This window comes from Peromyscus leucopus, chromosome 11 (assembly GCF_004664715.2).
Source record: "Peromyscus leucopus breed LL Stock chromosome 11, UCI_PerLeu_2.1, whole genome shotgun sequence".
Taxonomy (NCBI): Eukaryota; Metazoa; Chordata; class Mammalia; order Rodentia; family Cricetidae; genus Peromyscus; species Peromyscus leucopus.
The window spans coordinates 43504298-43527470 of record NC_051072.1 but is presented as its reverse complement, the minus strand read 5'-3'; the positions used below and the strand labels follow the sequence as shown (position 1 = coordinate 43527470).

Below are 23173 nucleotides of genomic sequence, written 5' to 3'. Positions count from 1 at the left end.
CATGGGAGGGTTTGCAAAGAAGAAAGGGAAGGGGAAATGATGGAATTATAATCTCAAAAGATAAAAAAAACTGTATTACAAGTTTTGAGTCTATTGCTCCTGGGCTGGAAGTTTTGCTGCTTTTAAGAATATTCCTTTTGTTGGGGATGGAGGACACCAGGAGAACAGGGCCCTCTGAGTCAACTCAGCAAGGCCCATATGAACTCAGAGACTATAGCAACCAGTAAGGACCTACAAGGGTGTACACCAGGTTTTCTGTGTATATATCACAGCTATTAGCTTAGGGTTTTTTTTTTTTTTATGAAACTCCTATGTGAACAAGTGGGTCTCGGGACTCTTTTCCTTCAGTTGGTTTGCCTTGTCCCACTTCGCTATGATGGCTTTTGCTTTATCTTATTATATTTTATCTTGTCATATTTGTTATCTCTTGGAAGCCTGTTTTATTTATTTATTTATTTATTTATTTATTTATTTATTTATTTATTTTAATGAGAGACAGAAAGGAAGTGGATCTGGAGTGGAGGAGAGATGGAGAGTAGAGGGAGGGGAAACTATAGTCAGGGCATATTGTATGAGAAAAGAATCTATTTTTCAATGAAAGGGAAAATAAAGAACCTTTCTTTTTTGGTCTGTAGCATACTATGTGTGACTCAGGGCAAGCTGATGATGGGGAGTTGTGGTTGGACCTGTTTTCTGGCTTGTGAGTTCCCAGGAAACTGAGTCATCCTCTGGGAAGCTAGAAGTATTTGTCATCACAGCATGTGTCTGTGGTCTGATGGGGGTTTGTCTTCTTGTAGCAGGTTGCTCCAGAGTTGGCTTTGGTCTCATCCTCCTTTGGTTCAGTCAGATGTAGTTCTGGGTTTTAATGGCTACACAGAGGAATAAACTTCCAAGGTACAAATGGAAGAGTTGATCAAGTGTTTAGGAGCCTGGTCAGCTTATAAGAAATACTTTTAAAAGAAACCTCCAGGGTCTGGAGAGATGGCTTAACAGCTAAACATGTTCTGCACAAATGTGAGGACCGGAGTTCGGATCCCAGCACCCATGTAGCAAGTCTATAGCTCAGCCTCAGGTATCATGCACCCTCTTCTGGCCTTTGGGGTGCAAACATACATATACACATGCATAAATGAAATTAAAAAACCAAATAAAAGTAAGCAAAACAGAAAACAAACAGGTGAAAGCAGCTACTATCTTTTAAAAATGTAGCTAAAGTCATATTCATGAATCTGTTATGACCTTGGTATATGAATTCATGATGGCTGAATACTGATGTGTAGTCTTTAGCTTCATTATTAGTCTAATGTACAAATTAAAGGTAAAACAATTACATGCTAAATCTAATTAGTTTTAGTGTTCTCATCATACAAGCCAAGTGTTTTTAATGCATATTTTGAGTAAAAATTACTATGTGTTTTATTAATTTTTAAATTAGCATTTTAATTGGTGTTATTACTTACAAATATGAGTATGTGATGTTATAAATAATTATACAATGAGACATAAATTTACAATCTAGAATAAAAGTTAAAATGAACTGATGTATTCTTTACTTCACTCAGTACTTTTGGTAACATTTGATCTGAAATACTCTCCTGTCAGTCACTTGGGCTATCACATCATTATGGACTAGTGTTCACATGTGGCACAGCTGTCCTGTTCAGCTGTAACTTGGCTCTCTTGTTTTTGACAACTCCCTGTTCTATAGACTTTCCTTACTCCAGTCTCTGGTATAACCATCATTCTATTCAATGCTCAAATAAATCCAGCTCTTTAAATACCTCACATATAAGTAAGTGTATGCACAGTCTTTCTGAAAGGATATTCTAAATAGAGTATGCTTTCCGGAATCATAGAATTTCATTCCTTTTAAAGACTGGGTAATAGTCCATTGTGCATATATACACTCAAGGAAGTTTTCCATTGATGAACATGAGGTTGACTCCAAGTCTTTGCCATTGTGACTAACACTGCAATGAACACTGGGGAACAGGAATTGCTTTCACATACTGTTTTCAGTGTCTTTGGACAAATTCTTAGAAGTGGAATTTCTGGGTCTTATAATTGTTCTATTTTTAAGTTTCTTGATGAACCTTCTTACTGCTTTCCATAATAACTGTGCTAATTTACATTATAACGGACGGCATGCAAAGCTCCCTCTTCGCCATATCCTTGAAAGCCATGCTAATACCCGAGAGGATGTACTTCATCTATCTTTATCTTTCTTTCTCCCCCTCATTCTACAAGAACAGAAAGTCTCAGTCTGTTTTGTATCTGTGTATGTTTAAGTCCAAGAACAGTGTCGGACACAGAAAGGATGCTCTGTAGCATTTACATCTGTTGATAACGTTTCAGTTACTTTTCTTCCGGTCATGACCAAATACTTGGACCAGAAGCCATACAGGGATGGAGGATTTACCTTGACTTGTGGTTCGAGAGGATATAGTCCTTTGTGACAGAAAGGCATGGTGGCGGGCAGCTCTGTGGCAACAGGAGTGTGCAGCCATTTGTTCACATCTAGAGGATGAGGAAGATGTGAAACTGGGACCTTCAGCACTTTACCCCTACACCCTGTTTAGGTCCCCAGCACATGACATGATATACTCATATTTATGGTGTGACTTCCTCATTTGTAAATTATTTCTAGAAACAGCTTTACAGACATAAGCAGAAGTGTGTCTAACCATAGCCTAAATGTTCCAAATCGAGTCAGGTTGACAACAGAGATTATCAGTCACAGTAGTGGTTTGCCTGGTCATGCTTTTTGGATTACAAGATTTCCTGAATTGTTTTACAAAACATATGGTCTTTGTGTGCAGGTTCACTATTCAAGCCTCCAGGATGACTTTGGAATGATGTAGCCTCTCTCATATGTAGGTTGCCAGGGTCGCTCAGTCAAGCCTAGAGGTCACCAGTATTGCCTAGTCTTTCTAGATTCAGTTTTTAAAAATGTGGATATGAAGTTAAAACAACTTTGAGTACCATTCGGAGGAGATAATCTTTCTCCATTGGATTTTTAATCCTTAGTCAAAGATCAGACTGTGTAATTATGTGGATCTTCTTGAGAGTTCTCCATCCTTCTGGTCGACTGATTTGGTCAGTTTGTCTGTTACTTCATTGCTGCCTCCCTGTCGTGAGCACTGTCCATTTTAGTAAGTCTTCAAGTTGAGTAACAGCCCTCTTATTTTTCTTCTCCGTAAACATTGTTATGTGTTCTGGCTTTCCGTGTAAATCAGTCTGCTGATACCCGTGAAATGACTTTCTTTAAATTAAGATCTTGGTTAGAAGGGGATTGGATCTGTATATCAGTTGAGAAGAATTAACTTTGAAAATACTGAGTCTTTTTTTTTTTTTTTTTTTTTTGGTTCGTGAACATTTGTTCTCTTTCCATTTATTCAAGTCTTTGATTTTTTTTCATAAGACTTCATTGTACTTTCCCGTGTGTGTGTGTGTGTGTGTGTGTGTGTGAATGTTTTCTCTCCATTCTTTGGCTTACTCTTTCATTCTTTTGACAGTGTCCTTTAGTAGCAAAAATGTTCAGTTTTAATGGAGTGAAGCTTGTGAACACACACACACACACACACACAGGCATACACATCTCTGCATTTTGTTACATTTATTCCTAGGTATTTTATTTGGAGTGGTACCAGTGTATATGGCAGATTGTTTTAAATTTCAAGTTCCTGGTGTTCATCCTAGTTTATAGAAAAAAAATGATTTCAGTATATTTTCTATATTATAACTTTATTATAAGAGCTTATTAATTGTATTGACATAACATAGCTTCATAAGACTTGTGAGATCAAAAGTGTTGCTGTAGGGAAATATACATGGTTATTTAGCTAATAGAGGTTGGGCAGTTCATATTCAAAATGTTTGGCACTGGAAGTGATTTGAATCACAGAGGTTTTTTTTTTTTTGATTTTATAGTATTTACATTTTAATACAGAGCTACCTTGGACATGGAATGTAAGTCCAAACAGAAATCATTTATATTTTGTGTATGCTTGATAAGTGTCTGAAGGCAATTTTATGCAATGTTTTGCTTCTCTTTATTTTGAAAGTAACCTGTTACATGAAATCGGGTATGGAGTCACCGACCTACTTGTGATACATACTTTGGTGCTCAAAACTTTCAGATCTGGGATTTTTACATTAAGAATGCATGGTCTGTATCTGATCATTATCTATGAGAATTACAGAAAAATAGTTCTCCAGAAATCATGTAGGAAGTAGATATGCCAGGGTTTCCAATTATAAAAACCTCCAACTAATTATAAAAGTCTCTAAAAGTATAAAAGGAAAATAAAATTGACATTGACCTATGATTTTTTTCAAGGGCAGATAAATTGCCATCAACTGTCAACATATTTTCCAGAGGAAAGAAGCCAGCTTGCATCTGAATTTTCTATTGAATTGTTAATTTCACATATCATACTGATTAATTCTATGCTATGCTATAGATACTTTACTGTATTCCTAAAATATCCTGCTTTATGTAAATCTGTTGCTTTTAAATATGAAATGATAAAATATAATCCGATGGAAATTTTGTTACTTGAATTTTCCCTTACGAAGGGGTCTGCCACAGGGCTAATTTCAGGAGTAACTGGACAGGTGTGCTGGACAGGTGCTGCACTGCTGTGCTGTATCCCGGCTAGCTTTTGGCTTCTTGAGACAGGGCATTCCTAAATTGCCCAGACTAGCGAGGAACTTTCTTTATAGCACAGTTAGGCTTTGAACTTGTGATTCTCCTGACTCAGCCTCTCACATAGCTGGGCCTGCAGCCCTGTACCACCAATCCTGGCTTTTATTTTCATAACAACTACTTATTTACCCTTGTGACAGATATAGTGATTTTAGATAATACAGTAGAGATGTACCACGACTTTCCTCCTTTCATAGTGTGGTTGAATTTTATGAAATTTTCAGTCAGGAATAAGAATGGGTATTTTTATAAAGTGTGGCTGCATGCACTAAAAGTGATCTTTAAATTAGTGTGTTATTCAGCAGCCATTAATCATGTCATTGCATTCCCCCATATTGCAAGGCTTCTGTTCCAAACTTACGACTTTCTTTGAATTACAACACTATCTGAAGCGCTAGGAGACATTCTATGGCTAAAGGCTTCTAAAAAATCACTGTATTTCTAATTGAAAGTTGGGCTAATTAAACATATATGTGTTAAAAATGCTTGCTCTTAACATGCAGCCTGGCACCTATTGGAAGCTACCTCATGGAGAACTGCAGTATGTTTGGGGCTGGAAAAATATTCTTGTGATTTAAACTTAAACTTTTATGTTTTTTTTATTTTATTTTAGGAAACCATGAGTTTGACTTTGGTGTTGACATTTTGGAAGAGTACATGAAACAAATGCACTTCACGTGGTTTCTCAGTAATGTCCATGACCGATTTACTTCTGAGCCTCTTGGCCATGGTACAGTAAAGAAGATAGTTAATTGGAACAACCTGAAGATTGGCTTAATGGGGCTAGTTGAAGAAGACTGGCTTGATACTCTGGCTACCGTGAACAAGTCTAACGTAAGCTATAAAGATTATGTCGAAGCGGCTAATGAGCTGGCAGTGGAGCTGAGAGAGGAAGGAGCCGACCTTGTGATTGCGATGACGCATATGAAGTGGGGGAACGACACAAGGCTCGCCCAGCGAGCAGAAGGGCTTGACTTGATTCTGGGAGGCCATGACCATGAATATGGGATCAGGAAAGTGAACGAGACTTGGATTGTCAAAAGTGGATCTGATTTTAAAAATCTGACCAAAATAAATATACGGCTCTTTGATGCCTCTTTCCAGTATGTGTTTGAGAAAGTGGATGTCGTGAGTTATTTGGAAGAAGATTCCTATATTAAAGCAATAGTAAGAGATTTTACTCAAAACATACAGGTGGGTGAGTATTCCATGTGTTCCTCAGCAAAATGTGGGGTGATCACATTTTAGACAGCATTGTAGACCGCATCATAGCCCGTGATCGTGAATAAGCAACACCAAAAATATCATCTCCAATCACAATAAATTCATGGGAATTTGTGATGGTTTTCTATCTTTTTAAATTTACATATCCCATTTATATTTTATTTTGACTTTGCAAATAAAAGGAATTTAGACCCACTGTAACATTTCTGTTTATTTTAACTGATATTATTAAAATGTTTTTCTATAACCAAATTCTGCAAGAATTTATGCCTTTAGTAAAGAGATTGATATTTACATTAAGCACTAGCTTAATACAAAAGCACAGGTGAATTTTACGTCAGTTTGTAATGAAAATATGGTTTTCCTCCCTTTCTTCTACATATATATTTCAAACCTTCAGTGATTTGTCGCCAGGCCACTTAGACTCTTACATGAATTTGAAAACTTAAGGACTGTCTTTTTACCAGGCCCCTAAGCATTTTGAGCAAAATGTAGTTGCTTAAAGGTTATGCATGTATGTTACTTTTGTGAGAGATTTATGAAGTATAAGCCATGTTCTTTTGATATTGATGTATGTATTGTTTAATATAACTTTTGGCACCTGAGCTAATTCTATGGGAATAGAAGTTTCTATTCTGCTTCAGTTGGAAGTAATTAATTGTTTAATGTTGGATCAGTTTGATGCCATGACTATGACATATTTTTATAACATGATTCTGGCTCTAGAAGACTAGGATGAAGGCTTCAAAACTGTGTGATAACATGGCGAATTTCTTAGCTTTTAAAGTCAGTGGCTGTTGAGTGTTCAGGGTTTTGGTGTCCTTTTAGTAGTAATACAGAAAAGAAGAGCTCCAGTAAATTCTTTGGATTTTTAACTTGAAGTGAAAATAAATGATCAAGTGGAGAAAATTAATTTAAGAAATCAATAAAAACACAAGGAATTTTGATTTTAGATAGCTATTTTTCTTCTTTTAGTATATGTTAAAAGAAGTTCTCTGCCCAATCGATATGGAATTAGATGGCCGTGAAATTACAGTAAGAAGATGTGAGAGCAATCTTGGAAATCTGGTGACGAATGCCATGTTAGAGGCCACACGTGCTGATGTGGCACTGCTTAATTCAGGTGACTTCAGTGTTAAAAGGAACACGAAATGACTAAGATCAGTTTGCCAGAACTTGTAGTAATAGTAGTTATTTTTAAGATTTGTGAAGTCCCACTTAGAAACTTGATTTATTCCATGAGTTCAGTTACCCATTTCCTGTCAGAATTAGGTATTTGGAAGCAGATTCTAGAGTTCAGTTTATCTGAGACTTAAAGCATCTGGTTTGTAGAGTTTTGATTTGCCAATGAGATTTCTGTGAATAGATCGTTGTCTCTCATCTGTCTCAACACTGTGCTATTCTGTTCTGATGAAATAAAAAGCAAGAGATTGAAGTCTCTGGGCTGAAGTTCTTGCTCTGCCCAGTCTTGCCTTCTTACCTCTTTAATAAGGAGCTGATAAGAGCTTCCTGCAGGACAGACAGCGACCGGCTCTTAGTCTTACTGCTTTTGTTGGAAGTTGGTAGACTTAGAGTTTAAAAATTTTAAAGACAATAAAAAACAATCCTCCCCTAAAAACAACTTTAGGTAATATGCTGTTGCCCACAGCTTCAGGTGTTTTCTGGGCACAGAGACTGGGTCTCGACTGCTTCCTGAGCTTAGACTGTGGGGTCGAGATGTCACGCAGTGAAAGAACTCTGGCCTGGTGTGTGCCAGGCCTTGGATGTGATCCCCAGTTTCAGCTTCTGTCTTCTGCTCCCAAAATTTGTGATGTAATACTGCTTAGCATCCAAATGATAAACTTCTTAGAATTCTGTTTTTCATGGACGATACAAAAGCTCTTAACCCTACATCTGAGTGGTTTAGAATTGTCCATGAAAACATTTTCCAAGAATGAAATTTTTTGTAGTTGCTGCCTGTGAAGATCTGTTCTGGAATTCATGGGCCTGGTTCTGCAGATGTAGGGGAGAGTAATGCTTTCCAGTTGTAATGTTACAACTTAATACTTAAGAAGAACATGGGAGTTGACATGAAATTAAGTCTTCTAAAATGAATATGTTACATATAAGATTAAGCTGGAAGTAAATATGAGGAAGACATTAGAGGCCTGATTAGGGCCTTTTGTCCTAGGGATGGAAGGTTCTGAGTTGAAATGTAACTTTGAGTCATCAAAGTACTGTTTTATGGAGAAAACTAAAACACATTTTTCCCTCATTTTAAATCATTGTAGGCACTCTCAGATCTGATAGGATACACCCACCAGGGAATTTCACTCTGTATGATCTTTTGGCTGTACTTCCCATAGTGGACCCAGTTTTGGTTATTAGAGTAACGGGGTCACAGCTACTTGAAGCACTGGAAAATGGGGTTTACAAGTACCCAGCTCTAGATGGGAGGTATGTTCATACATTTCTACTAACTGATGTACTTAATTTTAAAATGGGACTGAAAAAAGACACATTTAAATATAGCTTATCATTATAAATTTTAAAATTAAAGTCTTAAAATATTAATGTTAATATGTAAGTATAGTTTAAAAATCTCTAATTCTTATTTTTACTAAATAATGTTGAGAGTGACAAAATATTGGTATGTGAAAAATAAGCTGTTACTAAAATCAGTGTATTTTTAGCTATATGTAGGTATATTTTATGTAGGTATTGAATTTCAATATTTAAGTATGTAAACCCAGTTTTTCACTTCCTTTAAAATTTTTGAAAAATAAAGTACTGCTTTTCTGTCTAATTTTTATATCCAGCTCTCACTGGAATTTTTAGGTAGATGATGCTAAGATAGCACACTTAGATGATGTAGATGTGTGGATGCTTCTCCTTTCTGTTCTAGCCTCAAATCAAATATCTGAAAATGTTATAAGGTATCATCATATTGTACCTGTAATAGGGCACCATAGTGACAAGAATTAGAAGCTGAAAAAAATCTGAAAGAAATCCCCTGGAGAAAGAATTCAGCTGGGTGGTGGTGGCACACGCCTTTAATCCCAGCACCCAGGAGGCAGAGGCAGGTGGATCTCTGTGAGTTCGAGGTCAGCCTGGTCTCCAAAGCGAGTTCCAGGAAAGGTGCAAAGCTGCACAGAGACACCCTGTCTCGAAAAACCAAAAAAAGAATTCAGAGAAATATTTTATGCTTTCATAAATTACTATTTCAAATTGGGTTAAAATATGTATAGAAATTGCATTAACATACTATATGATTCATCCATTTCTGTACAGTTGAGTGTTTTCTAGTTTTGCAGAGTTGTAAAGTTATTGTCAGAATCAATTCAAGAACAATTCTTCACTCTGCAAAGAAGCTGCGCATTGCCAGTCACTTCGCATTTCCTCCCAAACCCTCAGCTCTAGGCAAACATAACCTGCTTTTAGTCTGTAGGTTTACCTGGTTTTTCAGTTAGAGGAGTCAATCCTGTAATGTGACCCCTTTCCTAGCTTCTTTCACTTAGCATGTTTTCAAGGTTCACCCATGTTATAGGGTGCGTCAGTACTTACTTACTTTTTATTGGCGAGTACCACAACACTTACGGATAATGACACATTTATCTGTCCATCAGCTGATGGACATTTGGACTGTTTCCACCTTTCCCACCATTATAAACAGTGCCGCTGTGAAAATACATGTGCTGAGTGTTTTATTGGACTCTTAGACACAGTGCATCCAGGATTTGAGGTGCTGAGTCACGAGGAAACTGACTGCACTGCTTTAACATTCATTCAGCAGCGAGTCACCTAGAAGCTTCTCTGCCATCATGTCTTACCTTCCCCACCAGCTGTCCTCGTTAATGGGAAACAGCATCGTGGGATGCTGGTTGGCATCTCCTAGTGGCTGTTGATGTTGAGCATCTCTTCATGTGCTTTTTGGCCACTTGTATATCTCCTTTTGAGATGTGTCTACGCCTTTACCCCTTTGAAAAGGTTGAGTTACATAGGAGTTCTTGTCTTCTAGCTAAGTCTCATGAGATTTATGATCGGCAAACATTTTCCCCCATACTGACACCATTGTACTGTGCTGATGGCATTTGAAGATTGAGTTTAACTATTGAAAATAATCTATTTAGTTTCTTTTTGCTTGTGCTTTCATTGCCATTTCTGTGAAGCCAATGTCTAACATGCTGTCATTGAGATTTATATTGGTTTATTTCAATAGTTACATAATTGCTAGTTTACCTTTATGCCTTGGTCTACTTTGAATTAATTTTCTGTGTGTGGCATATGATGGTGGTCCAACTTAACTTTTTCAATACTCTGTTGTTGGAGACCATTTATTGCAAAAAACCTTTTCCCCACTAGGTTGTCTTGGTACTCTAGCCACACATCATTTTTAGCACAAGTGTACAGGCTTATTCTAACTGTTCCCTCAAGTTCTGTTGAGCTGTGCATGTCTGTCCACACCATGTTGATTGCTCCACCTTTGTAGGAAGCTTTGAAACAACTTAGTCAATTTATTTAAGAATTGCTTTGGCTATTTGGGGTCCTTATAGTTCAAAAATGAATTTTAGAATCAGGTTAATAATTTTTGCAGAAAGGCAGGATTTTTATGTGTATTGTGCTGAAATCTATGTACCAATTTGGCTAGTATTGCCATCTTAACTCTTTTATATATTCCAATCCAACAACATGGGGCACCATTCAATTAGTTCTTCTGTAATATTAACTGCTGATAAAGATGTAGAGAATATTTATGAATTATACATAGGGATATAAATTAGTATAGCCAATATGGAAAACACAATGGAAATTCCCAAATACATGAAAATAGACTTACTCTATAGTTCAACAGTGCCATTATTGGAATATATGGCCAAAGCAGTGAGTTCAGTCTGTTAACGGGATATATGCATGCCCACACTCACTGCGACACTACCTACAGTACAGAAGATTGAGATCAATGAGGGATGGGTGGACAATGATGTATTCAGGGTGGAATGCTGTCAGGCCATCCAAGGGAAGGTCATCTTGTCATTTGAGACTGTGAATGAACCTGGGGACAGATATCATCTAAGTTAAATAAGCCAGGGACAAGAAGACAAGTACCACATGGTCTTACAAATGGAGCCCCAAAAGCTTATTTTATTTACAGAATAGAATGGAGATTACCAAAGCTGGAGTGCAGAAATGTTGCTCCAAAGATATAAAATTACAGTTGATAGGAGGAATAGTTCCTGAGATTTATTATCTAGCATGATGATTACAGTTTATTGGGACACATCATATTCTAAAAAAGTGGTGAGAGTTAGGTGTGCTTACTGCATAGTGATGTGTGTTAAATCTCCATGTTCTACAAAGGGCATTTACTTTAAAATATATAGTACATGATAAATATTTACACTTATTTTTATAATTTATTTTACAATAATTTTATAAATTATTAAAGTTTTATATATAAAACTTTAAACTATAAAATTTCAAGTTGAGCTATATTAATAAGAGGATAATTAGCATTATTAGAAAAGTTACATACAACTTTATACTTACCTTCTTTCATCCTAACAATGCCCTTCCAGTGTTTCCTTTCTCAATTCAAGGCAGTTTAATTTACCCCCAAATTTGTCTTCAACTCCACCATGATTCTTATGATTGATATGTGTGTTAGAATTTCTTTTACCATGATAAAACACCATAACCAAAAGCAACTTGGGAAGGAAAGACTTCATTCATCTTATAGCCTTCCATCAATGAGGGAAGTCAGGGCAGGAACTCTAGGCAGGAACCAGAAGACAAACTATGGAGGAATACTGCTTACTGGCTTGCTCTTCAAGGCTTGCTTAGCCTACCTTCTTCTAGCACCCCTAGACACCAACCCAGAAGTGTTACTGTTCAAAGTAAGTTGGGTCCTCCCACACCCAACCATCAATCGAAAAAAAAAAAAAAATGCCCTACAGACTTGCTCACAGACCAATCTGGTGGGGACATTTTTTCAGTTGAGGTTCCCTCTTCCCAAATGACTGTGGTTTGTGTCAAGGTCACAAAAAATTAACCAGGACAGTGTGATAAAGCCTTGTCTAGGTGTGTGTGAATTTAGTGATGAAACAATGATTTTTAGCCTGGTTATAAACAGAATTAGAGGTAGAAAAATGACTTTTCAGGGAAATAATTATATAGAGAGATGACTATTAGGCCCAGGACAGGAAATCAATGTGAGCAGATACGGCATGTAGAATAAGCAATACTAGTCAGTCTGTTGAGCCTGAATACATAATTAGGAGAGTGGTTTAATTAGTCCCAACTATCAGTATTTTTTCTCAATGCAATTTGAAGATATTTGAGAATACCTTTGCATCTATTTTTAATCAAATTTCTGACAATACCTCTGCATACAAACTAATCAACTTCCACCTGAAACTTGATTAGCTGATTATACTGTAGGAACATCTCTTGTGTCTCCAGCAGACCATCTACAGGACAGTATTTTCCACACATCACTTCACCAGTTATTTTTCTAAAACATAAATAGTTCATGTAATGCTTCTGTTTGAAATTACATAACAGTTCCCTTTAGCCCACAGCAAATGATCTCAAGTACTCTGGAGGCATATTCCCAAATTGGCTCAACATTGCCTTTTCAAACTCCAGCCACCTGTCATATGTGAACTGTACTTTTGCCATCTCACTCAATAAGAAATCCTCTCAACTCCTGATGCACAGGCTGTCTCCTGCCTGTGTCCCTAGCAGTCTGTGCCATCTGCCTAGAATGCCCTTTCCTTTCTCTGTTGCCTCAGATCAATTACCCCTTTTCTGTTGTTCTTGTGGTAGGAGCTTCAATTGCATTTTTGAGGTCATTCTTTTCTCATATAAACATTATTTGTTACTTTAGTGGCATGATACACATTTTGATGTATTATGTTTATGTTACCTTTATTACCATGTTTATCTCAGAACACTTAATTTTTTTTGAGATTTTCTCCTTTATCTGTGGATTATTTATGAATAGATATTTCAGTTTCCAAGATTTCCTTGTTACCTTTGCCATTGGTTTCTAGATTCTACTCAGAAATCACATTTTGTAGGATTTCCATTCTTTAATATTGGAATATTTGTTTCATGTCCTGGCTATATATAGTCTACATTGATTAAATTTCAATGTATACACTGATATATATGTATATATATGTATATATACAGACACACATATATATTTTATTGGTGGTTTTGTTTCTGTTCTTCTAAATCCTTACAACTTTTCTACCAACTGTAATATTTAGCAAGGAATGTTGAATCCTTCAGTTGGTTGAGATTTTTGTTTCTCTTTCAGTTTGATTAGGTTTTGGTTGATGTATTTGAAACTTTGTTGTTAGGTACATATATATTCAATGTTGTGCCATATTGACTAGTTGGCCATTTTATTATATAAGGTGAAGAGATTAAAAAGTTATCACTTTTTTATATAATTTGGTTGTTTATTATTATAAATAAGATTTGTTTCCTTTTAACCAAGCTTATTTATTTAGGTATTCTCCATAACTTAATTTATAATGAGTTAGAATTGTGTAACAAAGGCAGTATGGTTTGTGAAGCCTAAAATTCTTTTTTTTTTTTTTTTTTTTTTTTTTGGTTTTTCAAGACAGGGTTTCTCTGTGTAGCTTTGCGCCTTTCCTGGAACTCACTTGGTAGCCCAGGCTGGCCTTGAACTCACAGAGATCCGCCTGGCTCTGCCTCCCGAGTGCTGGGATTAAAGGCATGCGCCGCCACCGCCCGTCGAAGCCTAAAATTCTTATTTGCCTAAGTTAAGAAAAAAATATTGTTCCCTTTTGTCCTTTGTCTCTTTATCTTTTTGCTCTGTGGGATTAATATACCCAGCCCAGTTTCCTTTTGATTTGTCTTTGCATTGTTTATTTTTGTCATATCATTTTTTTTTTTAAAATTAGAGACTTATAAGACAGAATACAATTTGTGGTTTATATTTAGTTTCATAATTTCTCTCTTTTTATTTGTGAGCTGAAAACTTTTGACTTATAAATTATTTTTGTTCTGGCATGTTTAACTTTTAGTATTTATATTGTATTTGCTCTGTTTTTCATTCCTTAATTTTTCCTACCTCTTTCTGAGTTGCTCAACAAATGTTTAGTGTGACATGTATAGATTTTGAAACTATATATAATTTCAAAATATAAATATATGTAGGACATTTAACTTACCATAGATGGCTTTCCGAAAAATACTTAGATTTTTTTTTTTTTTTTTTTTTTTTTATGTATGGCTGTGTGGATGTCTGTGCACCTCATGTATGCAGTGCTCACAGAGGCCAGAAGAGGGAGTTAGATCCTCTCGAACTGGCATTGTAGACAGTTGTTGGCCGATATGTGGGTGCTGGGAATAGAATCCAAGTCTTTTGGAATAACTGTTAGTGCTTTTAACCACAGAGCTGCTTGTCACTCTAAGTACAGTGTAGAGACTCATCGCTATGGTGCTCAGTGTTCTTTCTACCCTTTTTATGGTGTGGTTGTTTTATATAACACACCTCCCAATGTTATAAATTGCATATAGTAGTTTAAACTTTGCTTTCAAACATTAAAGAATTCAAGAGAATGGTTTATTTATCCAGATATTTTCTATTTCTATTGCTTTCTTTACATTTCTGTTTTTCCAAATTTATTTTTTGGTATCATTTCCCTTTGGTCTGAATAAATTCTGTCAAAATGTTTTTGAAAGCATTTCTGCTGGCAAAGAATTACCTTACTTTTATTCCAAGAACGCCTGTATTCCTGGAGGATATTTCAACTGGATATGGAATTCATGGGATGGTTCTTTTCTTTTAGCTTTCTGAGTCATTTTTTTCTACCACCGTTTGACTCCAAGGATTGTGATGAAAAATTTCAGTCTTTCACATTATTTTTTTGTTTATTCACAAAGCATTGTTTTTCTCTGGTTACTTATTTATTTATTTTTTATATTCAGAGGTGTGTTTCTGATGTGTCTGGTTCTGTGTTTCTCAGATTTTGTTCTCTGTGTTTATGTTTGCTTTTGCTTAGATTTTGTCTATATCTTTAATTGAATTTGTGAGACTTTCACTGTTTCATTAAATTTTATTTAATAGTATATCTTTACTTATGTTTTTTTAAAATTTAGATGACATAGTTAGACCTTGGGTTCTACTCTCATAGGTCCCTGAAACTCAGTTTATTATTATTTTTTTAAATTTTTTCTTTCGTATAAAGATTAAAATTTTTATTATATTTTTTCTAGTTCATGACCTTTTTTAAACATGTAATCCACATTCTGCTATAGAGGCCATCTAATGAATTTTACTTTTATTTTCAAGTCAAAATTAAGTAAGATTTATCCCCCTCAAGGTCGTGTGTGTGTGTGTGTGTGTGTGTGTGTGTGTGTGTGTGTGTCTGTGTCTGTGTCTGTGTCTGTGTGTGGGTATTTTGAACACATGTATGAATGCAGAAGCCAAAGGTCAATGCTGGATGTCTACCTTGGTCATTCTCCATCTCATTTTTTGAGGCAGGTTCACTCATTGATCAGTCAGTGAACTCTGGGGAATCTTATCTATCTCATCTCCCCAGTACTGGATTACGGATACCTGCTGCTCTGCCTGAATTTATTTTACATGGATTTTGAAGTTCTGAGGCTAGAATTCAGGTCCTCAAGAGTGTGTGGCCCGAGCCACCCCCTCAGTTCCTTGATTCTCTTTTATATTATATTTCAGTGCAGGCACGTTCTACAATTCCATTGGATTCCAGAATGACTTTATTGCTGTCTACTTTTCTAATGGCTGCTTTCTATTTTTTGAAAATTTGATTTTCTGTGTCATCCCAGCTTTGGCTTCCTTCCTCACCACCCTCCCCCTCGAGCTTTGGTGTTTTCCTGGTTTTTCTTCTTTTCCTGAACATTTTTGGATTTTCTATGGACATTTTGAATATTATTGTGTGAACCTCTGATCCCGCTTTACTTCCCTGAGGAGTGTTACCAGTGTTGCTTCAGTAGGCAGCAACCTGCTTAGCCTCAGGCTGGTTCCAGCTCCTGTGTAGCTGTGGTTTAGATGCTGGGCCTGTTTGTAGTCTTGTAGCCCTGTGCATCTTTCCTCCGTGGTGCCTCCTGGCAGCCAGTCCTTGACTCTGGCTGAGGTTTGTCTGTTCCATTTTTAGAATGATTCTCACGTTAATTATTAATATAGGTAAAGGGGAGCATAGTTCATCAGTGGCATTATGGGATTGCTTTCTTGAGATTTAACAGTCTAGCTTCTCTTCTCTTTCTAGCTTCTCATGTCCTTGGGCATCATCTTTCTGGTCATCTTGATACAAAAGGCTTTAGTTACCATGCGCTCCTATGGCCTTGTTAAAGTGCCCTGTGTTGAGGGTCAGGTGGGAGTTGGCAATGGACAGACCAAGCAATTCAACTCTGTTTCATTGTGGTTCTTCAGGGGCAAGTTGCCACCCCTACCATAGTGCCCTGGTGGAGAATAAGGCCCTTCCTTGACCTTCTGTGGTTACCTTTCTCTTCGTGGCACCCAGAAAAGGAGGACTTTTGAAGTTTCCTGCCTATATGATCCTTCCTACATCTGTTAGGACGGGTAGATGCCAGACTTCAAAAGATTAGTAAACATACTATCAGCTTAGTGATATCTTACATTCTGATCCTTTTCTGGAACCCACATACAAAAGGTTCACTTTTCAGAAGCCTCACTCATTGTTTCCTTCATCCTGCCCAGGAGTAATTGAGTTCCTGGAATGGATGGGATGCAGTGTGCTTGTATAACACACTTGTATAACCTATATAACAGGTAGCTCCTTCCGTGGTGTGCAAACTGTGATTGTGTAAGGATCTATAGCGAACCTAAGGTGGTTTAGACTTTCTTTCTCTCCCTTCCTCCCACCTTCCTTTCCTCTACTTCTTCCCCTCTTCCTTTTCCCCTCTTCTCCTTTCTTGCCCCTATTTGCATCTTAAACTGCTAGAAGATGGAAAACAGATGTTTGGCTTTGTTTCTGATTCTTTGATCTCTTATCAAACTTGTATTCTTCTTTGCATCATTGGCCTCTTTCTGTTCAGCCAAACCTGTTCCTTGTCATCATCTGTCACCAGTACTGATTATAATGTCATATGCTGTGATCCAATACTATTTGGTTTTTTATAAAATTTGTTCTTTTTTCCATCTACTAATCACTTTTCTCACATTTCTCTGATTTTGTGAAAATCAATTTAGTTTTCCTTTTCTGCCAGTTAAACTATGAGGCTTTTTTTTTTCTTCTCATTTTCTTTGTTGTTTCTCTGTAATCAGGGCATCTTGTGGTTTGGTGAGCCATGGATGTAGGTGGCTGTAAGATTATATTAGTTATTTAGAAACATAATGGAAGCCTGAGGTTTTTGTTTTTCAACCAAAAGTTTCTTTAACTGAAAATAAAAGATCCATAATAATGTTTTACTCGATAACATTTTAAAGTGCTGTAGTTGAGGAATTGAGAACCATAGTAAAAATACTCACCTGGCAGGCTTATAACTCTGATTTTTTTATTGTTTAATAGTCTTGATGCTTTGTTTAGCCATTTTCCACTAAGTCAGAGCACAGAAGAAAGAATATTAGAGGATTTCTATCGAACTGTAATTCTCATCCTAGCAAAGCAATATTGAGTATTAACTGTGCTAATTCATTGTATTTTATATTTGAAGTGATGACTGCCTAGAACCTGGTACAGATTGGTATGCCAGAACAGTCCAGGGAGTGCTTTTTAGTATGACACCTACAAGGAATGGATAGATGCAGCAGGAGAAAGAGAGCAGGGGTAGGTCAGGCCAGGCAGGGGGACTGAATGTCACCAATGTTACCTCTGAGTTACCGGGAGGCAGAAGGGAGCAGCAGGGACAGCTGTGGAGAACGGTGGCCAAGGGTTGCTGAGGTTTCCTCTTGGGGCAGGGGCTTTGTTTCCCTCAGCATCTTTTTTTTTTTTCCCCAGAAAAATGCTCTCACAGCTAGTGGTTGCCTTTTTCTAAATTATCTGCTGGGTGAATCATGTTTCCGACTTATAACCATTTTGTAAACTAGAGGACAGTATTCTTCACTTGATCTTAGCCCAAAGGCTGATATGTAATAGATGACAGTATTCTCGTTGGCAGGATTTGTATTAGAAAAAGCTCATTAGCCTCATCTGTTTAAGAAGAACAGTTTCGCACTGAGTTATAGCCCCAGCTGCCCTCCTCATCTTTATTCTCACTGAGCTGCCCAGGATGACCTTAGATTCACTTTGTAATCCATGCTGAATCTGTGATCCCTTGCCTTAGTCTCTCAAACAGCCAGAGCTGCAGGCTGCATTACCAAGCCCAGCAAGTAATAACATGGGGGCAATAATAAATATTGATAGGAGTCAGGCATTCCTAAAGTTTGTAAGGGGCTGTATAGGTACATATATATTGTCTCTTTAATCATTGTGTTCCTTTAGTAACTGGAAATTGAGACATCTTACAGTAGTTCAGTTGTAGAAGAGAAATTCTTTAAGTTTCTCTTTGCATAGAAGGAAATAAGGATAGAATTATTCAGAGTTGCTTTTATTAACTTTTGAAATCAAAGGTCACGTGACAGCTTCTGTTCAGATGCACCCAGCTTGTGTGCACCTTGCCTATCAAGTAGCATAAAGAGATGTGCTCACTTCATTTCTAATATTTTCTCATTTATGATTAGTATTCTGCAGAATTATCTGACAGTATGTTTTTACATTTCAGATTTCCTCAAGTTGCTGGGATAGAATTTGGATTTGATCCAGATGCAGAACCAGGACACCGAGTCATAAGAGACACTGTGAAAGTTCAAGGACAGTACTTGCGGAGAAAAAAGGTCTATCTTCTGGCCATTAAGGAGTACATTGCAAATGTGAGATCAGTTTCTTTTGAAATGTTTTAAGCAAATTCCCTGATGCTATTCACATGCTCATGCCCACACATATTTGAGTTTCTTTTGATGATTTCAGACCCTCAGAAAATAATAAATGTTTTCACTGTTGTTTTTGTGATTCATGAATTGAAATTAATTTTAACTCACAGTATCCAAGCACAATTTCATTGTTTTGTACTGTCAGATTTAAAAATACAGGTCATCTAAAATCCATGCATACCTAAACAACAGGCAAATGTTGCCAGAAATGTGTAGCCCAAAGTGCTATAATGGATTTCTAAATTCAAATTTAGTGATCAACATTCCTAAAACATGTAATATTTCTATTTTAGATATATTTTTCATTTATATCATATTTTGTTATCTAGAAAGAAACAGATGACTGGGTTTTAAGGACTTTACATATGAATTTAGTGGGTTCTCCACTATGTGATACGGAGTACAAGAGGCAAGGACACTTGATGGATGCATAGATTGTGTGCGCTAATGCTGGGAGCCCTTTAGTAAATGTCAGATTAGATATTCTACAATATTATTCTAAACAGCTTCTCTTAGTTAACTTTATCTTACAACCCTCTTTAGAGATTGTCCGTGGCCTATTCTCAAGGCTGTTGAATAATAATAGAGCTGGGACAACAGGGTCACAGCTACCATTCTAGATCTATGGAGGAGGACAATAATTTAAAGTATAATAATTTAGATTTAAGAAAAGTACATATAAAGGAATTACTTTAAATACAGGAGTAAATTTAAAATATATTTAATGTATCCATTATTTTTGGCTTGAAAAACTGAATTACATTTTGGCATTTCAGGGCAAAGATGGCTACAGTATGTTTAAAAGTTGCCCTCGAATGTTTGACACCGAAACCGCACAGGTGCTGTCCACAGTCGTCATGAATCACTTTGAATCAATCAAAATTTTGCAAGGAAGGAAGAAGTGTGTTTCAGGCCATCGAATGAGTTTGATTATGACAACGGACAAATCCCCGTCACTGACAGGTGACAGTATGGTTTTTTGTCTCATGTGCCTCCTTTGGACTAACTTTGTCTTTGACTCTGCTCTCTAGGTGGGCATTCTGGTGTTGGAGGAAGTGTGAAGAAAGTAGACTGAGCTTTATTTTCCAAGTGACAGGCAGGCACAAGGGACTACAGCCACAAGGAATGCAGAGGCGTCCAAAGCTAAGGAGAACAGAGGTGTTCTAGGAAATCATGTCCTTTTAAGCTTTTCTGCTTCACAATCTTCAACTGCTTCTACGATATTTATCTTCTAGTCTAGATGGAAAATTATAACCTGTCAAATTAGCTTACTTCTGTCCAATTAAACATTTTGTCTTTTCCTACCTGATAAACACTGGGCCTTGGCATATAGATCCCATTTATTGATTGAGTTTAGAAGCTTAATTCTTTTTATAACATCACTTTAACCACAATCCAAGGCCAAATGTGATCAAATTATAATTAGTTTTATAATTGGCTGATTTTTTTGATAAATAATTATATTCCTAAATATATCCAAATTTTGAAAGCTATAATTACACCTTTTGGAAGAAATTGAGTTATCTTTTTTTTAACCAAGAAAGTTGAGTTTTTAATGCACTGACTATACTTTTTGTCTAATTTTTTTCAAAAGTTAAAGTGGAAAGCAAAACGACAGCTATCACATATGATCACAACTCAGTGGGCTATATTTACACACACACACACACACACACACACACACACACCACACACACACACACACACACACACGCACACACGCACACATGCACACACACGCGCACACACACACACACATGCACACAACAATAATTAAAAGGCATCATGAATTTGAGAGGGAATGGGAGGAATTGCAAGGGGGAAAGAGAAGAGTAGAAATGATGTAATTATGTAAATTTTATTTGTATAAAATTCTGAAAACATTAAAATATATAATCAAATTCTCTTGAGGTAATATGTAGTAATACTTTAAAGGTTCTAAAAAATTGTCACATAAAATTGTATTGTGCTGTTATCGTGTGATGTTTCTATATGTGCATACATTGTACTATGTTCAAATCAAGGTAAGCATATCTATTTCTTTTAACATGGTTTGTTTAAGTATACAATACCTTAAAACCAAAATGAATTGATGCATTTTTGATTATCTATAAATTTCATAGTATTTTCAATGGAGTTTTACTCGTGGTTGAATAGTTGATTGTGAAGATGAAGAAATTCTGGTTAAAATTTCATCATCGATTATAAATTTCAACTCATGTATCCTAATAAAGCTTTAGTTATGATCTTAGAATATTTGTTTTGGAGACCATCTATAGTTTAACTGGTTCTGTTGCATTTCTAGCCTTTGAGGAAGAAGCTGATGAACCATCAGGAGTAATTGCAGTGCCTGGCATAGAAGGAAGAATCTGTCATATTTCTCCAGACATGAAAGAACATTTGCACCAACTTAGAACTGCGAGGAAGCAAGGTCTAAGGACTTTCCCCACCATTAGTGATAATGCATCTGAAAATTCCGATTCTGACTAAATGTAATATTGTCAGTATGTTTTGTTAGTGCGCTAATGAGTTGGACCACTTTTAGCAGTGTTGAGCATAGTTACAGAATCTTGGTTATTTGTATCATTCTAGAATTGATGTTAATTCTAAGGATATTGTTCTAAATGTTCTTTTCATTTAATTTTTACCAAGTCATGTAACTTTTGACTCTTCATTGTCTTGTGCCAGAAACATTAGCAAACATCTGTGATTTAAGTATAGACAGTATGCTGTTTATTGTTAAATGAAATTCATGCTCACCTTTTCATAGTATTTATTTGTATATCAATTTTTCTCTTAATATTGCTTATTTTTTCTGTCCCAATGAAATATATATGCACATATTTCCTCTCATTATTGGTTTAATTATAATTCTTTCAACCTTGTTGGAACTCCATGATACAGCACATGAATCTATTTTCTTGTTAGGAGTCCTGAGCTTTCATGTTAGTGACTGGGAAGCATGACCTTTATGGAGTCTAGTTGCTATTATCATTTTTACTAAGTATGGTAGCTTTTCTTACCACAGTGAAACAAGGGTATTAGTACTCTAGTATTTACCAATAAACTGTGTTAAAAATTAGTTAAAACCAGACTGGACCAAATTCACAGGTGGTTTGTTATTGGTTAACTGGTGATAATTCCTAAATTTACTTTTCCTTTGGCAGTTTTAAAAATTATGTTTGTAAGGAAAAAGTTCCAATCCTTACGTCTTCTGTTGTTTCCTCAGTTAAGAGCTGCACACAGTACAACTAGGACAAAAATCACTTCTTGTTTTGGAAGACCATGTGTGCCTTCCTTTAATTTGTGGGAAACAAAAGGCATGTCCTGCTAGTGTTTCTTGCAGTGAACAGTGGTGAGCACAGGAGCTGTGCTCACTAACCTGGCTAAGGTAAGTGGACGTTTATCTAACAGAAGGAACTGGAACTCAGTGGTGTGGCTTTCATCTCATCTGCTTTACTATAACTGTCTTCAGAAGTGGATTTGCAGACATAATGCTGTTTTCTGAGTTATCATGGATGATAGAAGACAAAAGTAGAAGAAAACTTTGCTTCCAATATAATGTATTAAATTATTTGCCTCATTTCGGTGATATAATACCCTGACAAAATTGGCTTAGGAAGGAAGGGTTTATTTGGGCTGATGGTTCCAGGGAACAGTTCATCATAGCAAAGGAGATGTGGGACAGGAGTTTGAGGTGGTTGTTGGTCACATTACTGCCACAGTAAGGAGGGAGGGAGGGAGGGAGGGAGGGAGGGAGAGAAGAAGGGAGGGAGAGAGAGACAGAGAGAGAGAGAGAGAGAGAGAGAGAGAGAGAGAGAGAGAGAGAGACAGACAGAGAGAGACAGAGAGATGCTGCTTTGACCTTTTTCTCCTTTTTATTTTGTTTTGGAACTCCAGCCCATGGAATCATGCCACCTACATTTAGGGCAGATCTTCCCACTTCAGTAATCTAATATAGAAAATCCCTCATAGATAAGTCAAGAGATTTGCTTCTGTTGTGGTTTTAAATCCCATGTAATTGACAATGAAGATTAATTAATCATCACAGGTCATTTCAGTTTCACTTAAACAATAAGATACCAAGAAAATTTCTGAAATTGAACCTACTAATATTATCTATGAAATGGATTATCTATGGAGTATTAAACCACCTCCTAAGTACTTCCTTTATGACTAGATTAGTACATATCTCAGCCTTCATCTGAGAAACTTCTTTTTGCAGTAGATAGTGCTTAATACTGAAACCTTCAAATGGTCAATTGTTGTAGAATATTATTTTAATGTGTTACATTCATTAATGATCTGGAATATTTGTTTATTGA

At 36.4% G+C, this 23173-nt stretch overlaps 1 protein-coding gene across 1 annotated transcript in view; it reads left to right on the top strand.

Moving 5' to 3' along the window:
• LOC114703286 (snake venom 5'-nucleotidase-like) overlaps positions 1 to 21930 on the top strand; it is a 42164-nt gene extending 20234 nt beyond the window's left edge. The window contains exons 3-8 of the mRNA XM_028884087.2: positions 5322 to 5902; positions 6908 to 7055; positions 8203 to 8368; positions 18641 to 18788; positions 19625 to 19811; positions 21154 to 21930. Of these exons, the coding sequence (XP_028739920.1) occupies positions 5322 to 5902; positions 6908 to 7055; positions 8203 to 8368; positions 18641 to 18788; positions 19625 to 19811; positions 21154 to 21338 (1415 nt within the window). The 3' untranslated portion in view covers positions 21339 to 21930. The remainder of the gene's footprint in view (positions 1 to 5321; positions 5903 to 6907; positions 7056 to 8202; positions 8369 to 18640; positions 18789 to 19624; positions 19812 to 21153) is intronic.
• Positions 21931 to 23173: the final 1243 nt, after the last annotated feature.